At 45.0% G+C, this 15015-nt stretch overlaps 2 protein-coding genes across 3 annotated transcripts in view; one reads left to right on the forward strand and one right to left on the reverse strand.

Moving 5' to 3' along the window:
- Positions 1–7972, reverse strand: part of METTL22 (methyltransferase like 22) — a 404370-nt gene extending 396398 nt beyond the window's left edge. Inside the window, exon 1 of one of the 2 annotated variants that reach the window (XM_040356983.1) lies at positions 7816–7942. The gene's annotated coding sequence lies outside the window, so the exon portion shown is untranslated. Of the gene's footprint in view, positions 1–7815 lie in introns of both variants that reach the window. The other variant, XM_040356984.1, reaches the window with a different exon arrangement.
- Positions 7973–12056: 4084 nt separating this feature from the next.
- Positions 12057–15015, forward strand: part of TMEM114 (transmembrane protein 114) — a 106651-nt gene continuing 103692 nt past the window's right edge. Inside the window, exons 1-2 of the mRNA XM_040356985.1 lie at positions 12057–12581; positions 12738–12818. Of these exons, the coding sequence (XP_040212919.1) occupies positions 12398–12581; positions 12738–12818 (265 nt within the window). The 5' untranslated portion in view covers positions 12057–12397. The remainder of the gene's footprint in view (positions 12582–12737; positions 12819–15015) is intronic.

The following is a 15015-nucleotide window of genomic DNA, read 5'->3' on the forward strand; positions in this document are numbered from 1 at the left end:
TCCCCAGAAGAAGGCGGGGGAGGGGGCGCTTTTTACCCCCCCCCCCCTCTGGCCACGCACCGATTTAATCCTGGCAACAAACGCCTCAAGGACTGTCGTCATAGCATCCACAGAGGCCGCAGGAACAGGGGCACTAAGGGTTAACTCCGGTATGTCTGGGGGAGAAGCATCCGGTTCGGATGCCATGCTGACCCACCCAATAGCCGCCCTTGGACTGCAAGGCAAGATCCACAGGCCACCCTCCCAGCCGCAGCAGAGAACAGGGGACCCCCAGAGGACTCACCACCCGACCAGGCTGTACTGCTGCTGTCTGCCACAGAGCGCTGTCGGTGCTGTGTCGTCCCTTAGGAAGTGTGCTGGAGCCGTTCGTGCCGTTATTCTAGCCACTAGAGGCAAAAACCCCATCCAAAATGGCCACTGACATGCAAAAAGAGCATGTGGGCTACAAGAAAATGGCCACCGAACTCTAATAAAGGCGAACGGCGCCGCCAAAATGGCGGCCGCAGTGCCCAGTAAAAACACATCACACAGTAAAAAACACCCAGCAGCCCCCCCCCCCGCACACATGGCAATAAAAACAGCACCCCCGATAGCAGACACAGCCCCCAGCCACAGGATGGAGCCCCCCAGGCGGACCCCCACCTCACTGCCGACCACCCAGAGCGCGGGGAAGGAGGGAGAGGAAGGGAGAGAGGAAAGCAGGGCGGACCCCCGATCGACCTCCCAGGAATGCACCAGCCGCACCACCCCGCCAAAGCAAGGGGACTGCTACTTACCCGTCCTGCGACCACCGACTGGAGGCATTCCGGACAGAACCAACGTCCGCGCAGTTACGGCATGGCTGTCGGCCCGGCACACTGCGACACGGACATAGAGCCCGGTCATATGTGTACCCTGGAGCGTATAGCTCACCAGCCACCCCTGGAGCAACGGGGCATGTTGTGGACGGCCCAGCGCGTAGCTAAAGGCCGGCACACGCTCGATGGCCGAACTTGGGGGGACTACAAGGATCGAGAATCCAGCCTGTCACCCAGTCAGCAATTGACTGTAGATCGCAGGGTTCCAAAAATGCAGGAAAAACAAAAAGAAAAGCAAGAAAATTGCAAAAGAAAAATCCCCAGAGCACATGGGCCCAGAGGAGCCATGTCATCTCCTTGCTAGGCAGAAAAAAACTGAGGCTGCAGAACAGAGAATGGGGAGTGTACCCGGGGAACCGCCCCCTGGGAGGTACTGTGCTGTGTGGAGTGTTTAACACTTAACATGCTGTTTTTCTGCCTAGTCAATCTCCTAAAAGGGAGGATAATACCCTAAGGTCAATTGCTGCTGTGTCCGTCCATGGACGGAAGAGAAATAATAATTTTATCCTTGCACTGTATCCCACTGTATTCCATCTGTAACTGGTTCTCTAAATTTAAAAGCACCAGTTCTTGGATTGAAAGCCTTTGAAATGTAGAATTCCATAAATGAAAGGATAAGTGAGTGAGTAGATAAGTGCCTCCAAGGCACTCTCTAATCATAGAAAATGCTCACCTTCCAATGTAGACACTTGTGTAAACTTTCTGCCATGCACCCTGTAGCCCCGAAAGCTGTAATTCATTTCCATCAACATGAGTCAACGGGAGAGACCATTACAGCATATTGGCTACATGGTGCATGTGCAAGCTGAAGAGGACGTCCCAGTGCTCACATTTCTATAGTAACCTGATTGCTGAACTTGTGTCAACAGCATACAGTGTTTCTGCATTGGAAGGCATTTTTACTCAAAGAAAGAAGGTTGGGGGAACAGATTTCTTTGTATGTCTGATCATGCACTTGTACTTTAAAGCCCAAATCCAGTGAAAACTGTCTATGGGACAGGGAAAGCAGTCTAACTTACCAGATCCTCTGCTCTCACAGCATCCCTTACACGCCAGTAGTGGACTGTTCCTCGTAGTCCTCACATCCTGTGAAAAACTATGAGCTCTTCATTGAACTTGATGACATCAAAGAACCTGTGACTGTCCAAGTGTAGGGGGAGATGATGCTTCAGAGACCAGACCAGTCTTAATGCCTGGAGGGAGCCTGTGGGTGAGGAGGATTGGGTAGGTAAAACTGCTTTTCCCATTCCCTAGATCAGAGGTAGTGAATTAAAATTCACGGGGGTCCGGACAGAATTTTTTTCTTCTAGCGGAGGTCCGAGTGTCATATTGGTGCTATGACTTCACATGATATCCTCCACATCGCAGCCTCCTGTGCACGTCACAGGCCCCTCATCTCAGACCCCCATCACAGACTGGTCCCCCACATCACAGGACTGGCCCCCATCACAGGACTGGCCCCCATCACAGGACTGGCCCCCATCGCAGACTACCCCACCATCACAGGACTGACCCCCTCATGACAGACTGACCCCCCACATCACAGGACTGACCCATCACATCACAGGACTGACCCATCACATCACAGGACTGACTGACCCACCACATCACAGGACTGACCCACCACATCACAGGACTGACCCACCACATCACAGGACTGACCCACCACATCACAGGACTGACCCACCACATCACAGGACTGACCCACCACATCACAGGACTGACCCACCACATCACAGGACTGACCCCACCACATCACAGGACTGACCCACCACATCACAGGACTAACCCCACCACATCACAGGACTAACCCCACCACATCACAGGACTAACCCCACCACATCACAGGACTAACCCCACCACATCACATGACTAACCCCACCACATCACATGACTAACCCCACCACATCACATGACTAACCCCACCACATCACAGGACTAACCCCACCCCATCACAGGACTAACCCCACCATCACAGGACTAACCCCACCATCACAGGACTAACCCCACCATCACAGGACTAACCCCACCATCACAGGACTAACCCCACCATCACAGGACTGACCCCCTCATGACAGACTGACCCATTACATCACAGGACTGACCCCCTCATGATAGACTGACCCCCCACATCACAGGACTGACCCCACCATCACAGGACTTACCCCCTCATGACAGACTGACCCACCACATCACAGGACTGACCGACCCCCCACATCACAGGACTGACCGACCCCCCACATCACAGGACTGACCGACCCCCCACATCACAGGACTGACCGACCCCCCACATCACAGGACTGACCGACCCCCCACATCACAGGACTGACCGACCCCCCACATCACAGGACTGACCGACCCCCCACATCACAGGACTGACCGACCCCCCACATCACAGGACTGACCCTCCTTGATAGTAGACTCCTGTCATGCACAGCACTCCCCCTCCCCATAGAGCCGTACCTTATTTACACAAGACGGAAAGCACGGCAGCCCTGGACAAAGGGTGGGACTTTTCACATTAAAGGTGAGTGATTGATTGAATGCTGGGACCGCCCCGCTGCGTAGCAATCAATCATCCGCTTCTTAGCTTAAAAGGTCCCGCCCATTGTCCAGAGCGGCCGCGCTTCTCATCTTGAGTGAATAAGACAGGCAGTGTGAGGAGGGGGCAGTAAAACTATCCTATCGAAGGGACAGACCTGTACGCGGCGCGCCAGCATTAGGCAGGCAGGCGAGCTGACGGCAGGGAGAGGACCCACAGGCAACTATTTGGCGAGGCTGCGGTCCGAGTAATATGGCTACTGGGGCCGGAAACCGGACCGTGGTCCGCCATTTAGTGATGCCTGCCCTAGACCTAAATAAGCACTTGAAATTATTTAGTATCACACCACAGAGTAGTCCTGAGTGCTAGTTTCCCTAGAAATTATCTTTAACCACTTGCAGGCCCAGCAACGTAAATAAACATTGCTGGCTTGCTTCGGGTTGGTACAGTGCAATTTTGTCAGCAGGTGTCAGCCAATGATTTATAACCAGGACTCTGGTTATTTCAGAAAAAAAAAAAAAAAAACAGCCAGATCTCTTAGAAAAGGAACACTTGTTACGCATAGTTAACCCCTTGATGTTAACACCTTCTCAGCCAGTGACATTAGTACAGTGATAGTGTACCGTATTATATCTGATCATTATATTGGTGTAAGGGATGAGCCCTGGTGTGTTCGCACAATCCACGTGCAGAGCCCGCCAGGAAGTCGGCATGGCGCTGTGCTAATCACAGGCAGGGAGACATTGTCCTGATGCTCGGCTGCAGAGATCTGGAAATGTCTCACTGCCTGTGATTAGCGCAGCGCAGTGCCGACTTCCTGGCGGGCTCTGCACGTGGAGTGTGCGAACACATCGGAGCTCATCCCTAATTAGTGTCACTTGATGCCGTTGTCAGTTAGTGTACCTCCCAGCAAGGGTCTGTTATCGCCACAATGCCCGCCATGCTATAACAGTCCCACTATAAGTCGCTGAACACCGCCATTACATTATAGTGTCATAGCTGCATATATATCTTGCAGTCTCTAACTTCCACACAAACCAATTAATATACACTTTTCTGGATTTTCTTTTTTTTACCAAAGACATGTAGCACAATACATTTTGACCTAAATTTATGAGGAAATTTTGATTTTTTTATATTTTTTTTATTTGATATGTCTTATAAATAGAAAGTATTAACTAATAGGGTTTTTTTTTTTTCTTTACAATTTTTGGTTTATATATATATATGTGTGTAAATAAAACAGAGGTGATCAAATACAACCAAAGGAAAGCTCTATTTGTGTGAAAACAATGATATACATTTCATTAAAGCGGAGTTCCGGCAACAATTTCACTTTTTAAATATACATACCCCTGTAATACACAAGCTTAATGTATTCTAGTAAAGTTAGTCTGTAAACTAAGGTCCGTTTTGTTAGGTTGTTATAGCATTCAGATACTTTATAAAATAAATTGACTGGGGCCATCTTAAGTGTGGGCATCATGAAGCCAGACTGTATGACTTCCTGGATTTTAGCCTTGATCTCGCACAAGCAGTGTAATAGGTTTCAATAGCAACGGGAGTGTCAGAGGAAGTTGCCGCCCCTTATCTATGCAAACCTCTCCTTCCAGGAACCAGTAAATATACTAAATAATTTGTTTCTGTGCAGATATATCTACACAACACGATATATATATATATATATATATATCTTGTTATATATGTAGTGTGTATACATATACTAGACATGTGCACTGTCAGCAGAAGTACAAACCCAGGAAGTCTGCACAGCACAAGGATGGTGGGAACCCCTCATAATGAGCACAGGGATGGTGGGAACCCCTCATAATGAGCACAGCAGGGGTACAGCCCCAGGAAGTCAGCACAGCACAGGGATGGTGGGAAGAACCCCTTATAATGAGTTCCCACCATCCCTGTTCTGTGATGAATTTCTGGGTTTGTACTTCTGTGCTGCTCATGAGGGGTTCCCACCATCCCTGTGCTGTGCTCATGAGGGGTTCCCACCATCCCTGTGCTGTGCTCATGAGGGGTTCCCACCATCCCTGTGCTGTGCTGACTTCCTGGGTTTGTACTTCTGCTGTGCTCATGATGAGGGGTTCCCACCATCCCTGTGCTGCGCTGACTTCCTCCTGCTTCCTCCTTCCCACAGCACATTGCCACCATAACATTGCGCACCGCATCGGCCCCAATACACCGCATCGGTCCCAGCACATCGCAGCACACCACATTGGCCCCAGCACAGCACATTGCAATGCCCCCCCCCACCAAACCACATTGCCCCAGCACATCGCATTGCCCCAGCCAAATTGCATGACATCGCACCGGCACATAGCATAGCCCCGCCACCAAATCGCATCGCCCCAGCACATTGCATCACCCCCCCCCACAAAATTGCATTACCCAAGAACATAGCATCGCCCCCCTGCCAAATCGCATTACCCCAGAACATTGCAACCCCCCGCCACAGCACATTGCATCGCCCCTCGCCAAGTCGCATCCCCCCAGCACATTGCATCGCCCCAACACATTGCATTGACCCCCGCCAAATCGCATAGCATCGCTCCCACCAAATCGCATATCCCCCAGCACATGGATGCGTTTTACTGGCACAGTGAGGCAGCGTTGGGCACAGTCGATGAGTTTGACGGGCACAGTGAGGCAGCGTTGGGCACAGTGGATGCGTTTGACGGGCACAGTGAGGCAGTGTTTGGCACAGTGGTTGCATTTGATGGCCCAAGTGAGACAGTTTGATGGCACAGTGAGGCAGCCGTTTGATGGTACAGTGGCTGCGTTTGCTGGGTGCAGTGGCAGCCTATATGATAGCAAGCTCCGCTCCCAACACTACCCCTCATTCCCCCGCCGAGTACATAATTAGTGCGGTGGGCGGGGCTGTTAACCATATCTCCGCCCGCTCAAGGTTGTTTTTAACTGCGGCGGAAGTCCCGCGAGACTTCAGCCCAGCAACCTTACTGTCTTCTGGGATTGATAAACATCTCCCAGGAGGCATAGAAGCGCTGCGGCGGGAGGAAAAAACAAATCTTGATAACACCGCCAGTTGTTTTTTTTTTTTAAAAACATGCCAAATATATTTAAGGGGGCAGTATTATTAAGGATGCTTTAAAGTTCAAAAAGAGGGTGGAACTCCGCTTTAATGTACAGTGTTACATGACCAAGCAATTGCTGTTAAAAGTAGCACAGTGCTGAACAGCAAAAAATGGCCTGTTCACAAAGGGAGGTAAAACTTCAGGACGATCAAGTGGTTAAGGGCTCATACATAAGAGTAATAATAATAATAATAATAGTAATAATAATATCTGCGCTTAGGTGTAAATAGAACAAAGGTGCAGCCCCCCCAAAAAATACTCCCAAAGGGCTCATACATGCTTGCCACAGCCCATGCCGGCCATCCAAAAAGCGATATGCAGTGGATTACTTTTCAGAGGGCCGTTGACAGGCAATAGGTCACCTCCTGTTTTAACCCTGAAAAGCCTGCACCACTGCATGCATTACACACAGCTGCGGCACAGCTTCATTCACTTGGTGGTACTGTCTGTCAAACGGAGTAATGGAGTAAAACTTTTGCAGCAGCAGAAAGCAATCAAAATCACAGCATATGTACAGTCTGGTCTTTTTGCCATTGGGATGGGGGCAGAGAGGTGGCAAAACCACAGATTAACTACCTATTTTTTACCATCCACGGCTGCCCGTGTGAAGGAGCCCTAAATGTAATACAGCTTTACTAGCACAAATATGTATTATGAAAATGCTAGTTGCCTGGCTATTTTCTGCATCATTAAACCTTCAGTAAAGTTAGTCTAAACTCCGGCTCTGCATACTTATACAGGGGTATTAAAGGTTGGATTGACATATTTGGGTCTGTGCAGGTGCGTTTGCAAGGGAACAGCAACGCATTCAACGCAGGGGGGGAAAGTCCCCAACTCTTTTTCTAAAACACACCCAAAGGGTAGCCGCATAGAACTATGGCGCCATGTAGTTCTGTACACCCAAAAATAATCTGCGCTTTCAGATGGGTGGGGGTGCCATTAAGAATTAATGACACCTCCACACATCTGCTAATAAAGAGCAGCGGATTTGGGACAGGATCAGGTGTGACTTACATGAGCTCCCTTACCCACATATGTGGGAAGCTAGACTAAGTATTACAGCCATGGGATCAGCATTACTCCAAACAACTGGCATTTCAGGAGGAGCCTGCCAATTTGTCTCAGTACACGATTCGTACAAGCAAAAATGTTACTCCTGGCAGGCAAGCTTCCTTGTATACAATACACAGTTTTCATTTTAGACAACTCTTCGTCCTCTCACGTCCAGCCCCAGTTTATTGTGTTTTATTTGTTGGTACATTTATTCAATTGCACAACACAATGCCGATAGTAAGCCAGCAGCACTCACCGGACGTTTTGCTAAAAACAATGGTAGCGCCAGCTTCACTCAGCCTGAGAGTCGCACTTCGATGACGTCACACGGCGCTGGGCGCCACACACTAGCCTAGAACCTTACATGGGGAGATGTTATTTTTGGGCGGCTTGGTTTATCACATCGGTGTCTGTTCCAGGGCAGCCAACATTACTCAGTGACATGTTACTCCTTCCCTGTATGGACCATGGCGTGGATGGTTTCTCACAAACTTAGCATTCAGTTAGAGGCATGTTTTATACATTTTGAGATTGCTAAATGCTTCCCAACTTTCTGAGGTGAAAAAAAGGAACCCCTTAAGTCTAAGTTAGACTGCTGCACTACTAAAAAGTAATGTGTATTTGGATTGCTTTTCTGAGGTGTGTGGAAGCCAGTGAAGGAGCAATATGAATGATGTATCTTCACCAGCTGTTTAAACTTGCAAATGCTTGACAACCGCATGCATTTTTTTTTTTTTTTTTTAAAGGGTAAATTTTATTGTACATATGAAAAGTATCATCCAATGATACAACACACTACACATTTTTGTACAATATACTTCAAGTACATCAACTATTGATCATAGAATCATCCAGTTTACAGCCCGGATCTTGAGACACACTGCATGTTAGAAAAGACAACTGTCTCATACCCTGCCCCCAATGTGCAATCCACTTAGACCCTCCAGCGCCCAACTTTGTTACAGGCCTCCACCCATCTCTCCCGCCACCTTTCAATTGCTAATTTATGCCCCTGCCTCTTCACCTGATACCCTTTCCACCCATCTAGCCCATACTTTATCAATTTTTTTAGGACAACCTCTGGCAATGTAGGTCAACTTATACATCGGCACAGCCCTGTTTACCAGGACCATCCATTCTTGCAGGGACGGGGGTGACGGATTCTTCCATTTAAGGGCCACCGCTTTCTTAGCGTAGCAAAACAGTACTCTAAGCAGATTCTTCTGTGAGTTCGATATTTCCTCCTCTTCCAGATCCCCTAAGAGACATCTGGCCGGGGAGTAAATGTTCGGAAGCTCCATAGTATCCTCCAGAAATTTTAATATTTCCCTCCAGAAGCTCTCCACCCGGGGGCATAGCCATATCATATGAAAGAAATCACCCTCCGATGTGTGACAGCGAGGGCAGTCTGATGATTCCCGTCTACCCATCTTGTGTAAACTCTTGGGAGTATAGTAAATCCTATGAAGATAGTTGAATTGAGTCAATTTGTCTCTAGCTGAGATCACCAAGGGTACCAGCGTGTCCAGAGCCTCCGACCATGTATCGTCCGTGAGGGACGGTATATCTGCCTGCCACTGTGACAGCACCCTCCTCATTCTAGGAGAAGATGATGTCAACAGCATAAGGTAATATTTGGAGATCAACTGCGTATGTTCTCTGTCAATTAGTATGCTTTCCACTTTAGAAGGGGAGAGCGCCACCACCCCCTGCCATATTGGGCATTTACCGCATGACGCAGCTGAAGGTATCGAAAAAAAATGTGTTGGGGACCCCATATTCCGATTTCAAATCCACAAAGGTCCTAAAGGCCCCATCTCTAAATAGTTGATGAGCGTACTTAACCCCATACGCAGCCCAGCACGACCCATCTGGTACCTGAAATATCTCACGAAGTTGGGGATTATGCCACAAAGGAGCGTTGGGGGACATCTCCAGAGCAGTCCCCCCCACCCTGACATTACACGTGTGATCCATAGAATCAGTTACGCATAGATATCCATAAGATCCGACAGGTGTAATTGTTTTACACTGTTGGATCATAGGATGCAGTACCGCGGCCGCCGCTGGGGGAGTTTGCGTCAGGTATGCAAATTAGGAGTTACGGCGATTCCCGACGGATTTTCACGTTCGCTGTGTCGCCGCTAGTCTAGTTTCCCGTCGCAAAGTTAGTCGTTATTTGACCTGCCTTAACTTTACACAGCAATCGTATTGCTGTATAAAGTATGGCCGTCGTTCCCGCGTCGAATTTAAAAATGAACGTCGTTTGCGTAAGCCGTTCCGGGAATATGGAATTCCGCTACGCGCGTCGCCGTTCGAAAAAATGACGTCACTGCGCGCAAAGCACGACGGGAATTGCAAAACGGAGCATGCGCAGTAGGTCCGGCGCGGGAGCGTGCCTAATTTAAATGGCACATGCCCATTTGAATTGGCCCGCCTTGCGCCGGACGTCTTTACGATACACCGCCGCAAGTTTCCAGGTAAGTGCTTTGTGGATCGGGCACTAAAACTGGAAACTTGCGGCGGTGTATCGTAAACGGGTTACGTTACACCGGCGCTCTTGTACGTGAATCTGGCCCAATGTGTTTATTAGAATTAGGCCCTTTCCTCAAGGTTAAATCTCCTTTCTTCAAACTTCAAATCATGCATGGTCATGTGTCCTTTTCAGGGACCTTAGAGTAAACGGCTTATTATGAAGTTACCTTTGAAAATAATACAATACAAATTATCAGTCAAGAACATTTGAAGGAACCTTTGATATATTTGTACATTGTAATCATATTCCCTCTTAAGCACGTCTTCTCCAGAGTGAATAACTGTAAACAATGTAATAGATCCCCATAGCTTAAGTCCTCCACCCACCCTTATTAATTTTGTGGCCTTTTGCTAAACTCCTTCTAATTCAACAATGTCTTTTCTGAAGATTGTGGACCAAAACTGAACTGCACATTCAAAATGAGGCCAATCCATTGTTTTGTAAGAGATGGAATTATTGATTTATCTTTTGAATGTACTGTATTTGCTGGCGTATAAGACTACCTTTTACACTTAAAAAAACTGGCCAAAAAGCAGGGGTCGTCTTATACGCCGGGTCAGCTGCTCGGCTGCCTGCTGGATGTGCGGTAATACCGCTTAGCCAATCCCGGTGAGCGATGTATTCAAATGAATACAGAGCCTGCTCAGATTGGAGTAACAACCTCTGGCAATCCGAGTGCCTACATACAGTAGCCTGCTCGGATTGGCTTTGAGAGTCAAAGAGGTGTCAGCTGATGATGTTACAGCCTCTGCCAATCCAAGCAGTGATTGGATTGGCCGTGATTGGCTCCATCTCCAGCAAGAATGAAGAATATGGCTCCAGAAGAAAGAAAATGTGAAGCATCGGAATAGGGGTTGTCTTATACGGTGAGTACAAGCAAAAAATTCTTTAAAAACTGCAAAATTAGGGGGTCGTCTTATACGCCGGCAAATACGGTATGTCCTTTTTAATGCATTAGAATATTTTGCCAACTTTGATATCTGCAGTTAGGCATCACATGCTATTGCTAAAGCCTCATACACGTGATCCGATTGTTGGCAGGGGATTGTCTGTTGACAGACTGTTTTCCTAAAGTTTGACCGTTAGTATGCTTCTTCTGACAATTGTTGTCCAACTTTCGGCCAACAAATGTTGGGTGACAGGCTAGTAAATTTTCAGTGGACAATGGTTTGTTGTCCGATTTTCATATCGTCAGTCTACAATTCCGTCACCCAAGTCGAAAGTACAAACACGCATGCTCGGAATCAATGCTCACCAAACAAAAATTAGCAGAAGGGGCCCAAAGGGTGGCACTCAAGAGCTGAAATTCCTCGTAGTACATCACTATGTTTGTGTTTTGTTTGCCGACAATTGTGTACCGTTAGTATGCAAGACAAGATCCAGGCACACTCCCTTTGGACAAAAATCAGACGCTTGGCTGGCCAACAATCGGATTGTGTGTACGAGGCTTAAGTCTGTGATCTACAAACACCCCCAGATTCTTTTTCATCGCTGATTCTCCCAGGGGAACCCCTCTCAATTTGTATTTTGCATGTCTTTGGCAGAACTGTCCAAAACTGTTGTGTTTATTTATGCTGGATTTTTCAATAAATGCACGTAATGCTGCAACTTTAGTGTGGATTCCATCTCTCTCAATCCCTAGCCCATTATAATGTTTTCAGTACTTTTCCACTTATTATAGGATGGCTGTTAGATTCTGTGCCCATGTATACAAGGTGCTATTGTAAAGTAATGCTGGTTAGCTACTGTGCCTTATTCCATTATAGCTGAGTGACGCTTTGCCTATCCTGCTGTGGATCATTAAAGCATGGCTTTACAGCTTTGTTGATTCATACATGCATTGCCTGCTTATAGTATACCTCCATGTACTGTATATATTCAATGCTCCATATTGAATACAGCTTGTGATTTTCCCCTTCTTTAATGTAAATATTAAAGGTTGACATCTACAAATGTATTGATTCTGCTTAAATTTTTTTAGATATAAAAGCAAGCTTTCATAAAAGTACAACACATTTGCAGGCAGATCCCTGTATTCTTTCCCACCTTCCCCACATTCTTGCCTGTTTGTACGAGTCAGGAAAGCTTTCAGTGCTCCGCTTGTTGCATGCAAGCAGAAATGCCTGCTGAACTCATACTGCCATAATACTGCACTAGAACATCACTGGAACTTGCTGAACCAAGACAAAGACAGCTTTTGATATTTCATCATGGAACATGAATCTTCTTTCATTTGCTTCTGAAGCACAGGATAGAAATCTACAGATAATCTACAAAATTATCACAGGAAATCTAATGTACAATGAAGCTTAAATTGAGCATTTTGTCTGGATTTGTGGCTTTTCTTGGTATATTGAGTTTTATTTTTTTAGTGGTTGCTATTGGAACCGATTTTTGGTATATAATCGATGCTTCTAAACTGGAATTAAAACGGAACTTCTCAGAGACCCTCAGTTCACACTCAGGACTGTGGAGGATGTGTAATTGTAAGTAATACATGACATCTTGTTTATGTTGAGTTAGTTATTATATATCTGTTTATTTATATATATATATATATATATATATATATATATATTTATTCATTTTTTAATAATTCTTTCACATAAGTTTTTTTATTTATTTTGCATTTTCTCTTTCAGTTAATGACAAGTGCTCTCCTCTGATAAATCCTTTTTGGCATGGGAATGTAAACTTTACGGATTCACAAAAGCAACTTTTAAGTGAGTTGGATTTACCAATCCCTGTGTGCTGGCTATATCTATTTAACAGTAGCATATATTTGTACAACATCCAACCACCTCGTTATTGTTAAAGACCATTCCCTATACCACAAATAATAGCATGTAATAACTAGGCAGACATTGGGGGAGATTTACTAAAACTGGAGCAATCTGGTACAGCTTTGCAAGGTAGCCAATTGGCTTCTAACTTCAGCGTGTTCAATTAGGCATTTACAAAAAAAAACTGCAAGCTGATTGGTTTTCGTGCAGAGCTGCACCAGATTTAGCATACTCCAGTTTTAGTAAATCCCCCATGTGTTCTTTGGGTGACTTTATTTAGCTGCAGTCATTTTAATCTTGTTAAATAAATATATATGGTTAAACCTAATGTAGCCATAACAGATTTAGAAAGCATGTTACAAGAAAAAGGTAAAACAAAACAAAAAAAAAATTGGTTACAAAATTGTATTGCAAGAAAAAAAAAATTATGTTTTTAAAGCTGTGATTTATGATTAATTCAATTTACTTATTTTTGCTTTAAAATGTGAGGTATATCAGATGTTTGACATATGCTCTGCATATACAAATATTGCATTCATATCACATTTCAAAATATATTGTGGTAATTCCAGCTATGGAACCATTGGTGGTCTCTTATCACCTTAGAGAACAAATGATTGGGGAATGTTATTACTGAAATGTATATAGTATATTTTTTTCTGTGTTAAAGTGTAGCACTGCCCCTTGCAGGATATTTGTAGTACTGCAATAAATATTAACATTTTAAATAACAGGATAATCTTATCTCCAACACAAAGTGATCTTCTTGTTAAAATGACTGTTACTTCCTCTATAAATCGAATATAGTATTGCTGTATGTGTTAAACATTTCAAACTGCATACAGTGTCTATATATCCACATGAATACATAGTATTATCCATAAGCTGACAAAAAATGACCTGCCTGTTAAATTGAAAATTTGTTTGAAGTAGTCACTGGTTTACATGGTTAAAATGATGCTGTGGTTATAAAACACTTATCATTCACAGAGCAATAAGGTATTTTTTAGTTGCATGCTATATGATATTTTGAGTTAATATTGCAGAAAGAAAAATAATTACTGAAATGTATCTAAGACCTAGTTATAACATATAAAACATTCAAATAAATGTAAATTATTCATGCAAAAGAACAAAATAATAATAATAATATTAATAATAATTTTGGCAGAAATAAAAACAAAAACTGATGTTCATATAAAGCTGCAGCCCAAACAAGAATCCATTACACGTTGGCATTGCAACATGCTAACATGCATGTGTCCACCTTCTTTCTATGTAATGCAGTGCCTGTTCCTTTCTTGGCACTGTAGTGCATTGTGTATTGAAAAACACAACATTCATTTATCCTGCATTTTAGTGCATTGGGAGGCACATAGAATTCAAAGTCAACACATATAACATGCATTATGCTGTATTGAAAACCCTATTCAGTTTAAGTTCTAAATGAAAGGATAAAATTACCTTCAGAAACATGTTACATCAGCATTATGTAACATACTGCTAAGCAGCACCCCCCTCACCAAGTGTGACAGCAAGTTGGGGTTCTTCTCCCCCTCACCCACTATAACATTTAAAATAAGCAAGGCAGTGTTCTGTGAATAAAAAAACGACAAGTCCGGTTTTCCAAGACAGCAGACAGACTTATCAGTGTGCTTGTGGTCCATTCAGTCTTCCTGAAACTCTGAAATTGACAGCTTGTACAGAGTTATGAAAACAGAGCTGTAGGAAGAGTGTACAGGAGCCTAACATTGTTCCATTGTATCCATTGATCATTGATGCAATGTTCTGCAAGCTTATGAGAAAAAAAAAAATGCAGTTTTAGGTAGAGACAACTTAAAATTTTAGCAGCAATTTAAACTGTGCAAATTATGTTTTGTGGCACCTCTTTATCTAGTGATACAATTTTGTGAAATAGGAACCATATGTAATTAGCAGCTGAAGTGCACGGGATTGTAACATCACAATCTAGTCTTTTGATTTTACTCCTAATTAGCCTAAAGTAGTTCTGTGGAGGAGTCTGCAATAAAGGGATTCCTCTAAGCCATGGGTGCTCAACCTGTGGCTCTCCAGCTGTTGCAGAACTTCAAGTCCCATCATGCCTCTGCCTTTGGGAGTCATGCTTGTAACAGTCAGT

The sequence above is a fragment of the Rana temporaria genome, chromosome 6, assembly GCF_905171775.1.
Source record: "Rana temporaria chromosome 6, aRanTem1.1, whole genome shotgun sequence".
Lineage (NCBI taxonomy): Eukaryota > Metazoa > Chordata > Amphibia > Anura > Ranidae > Rana > Rana temporaria.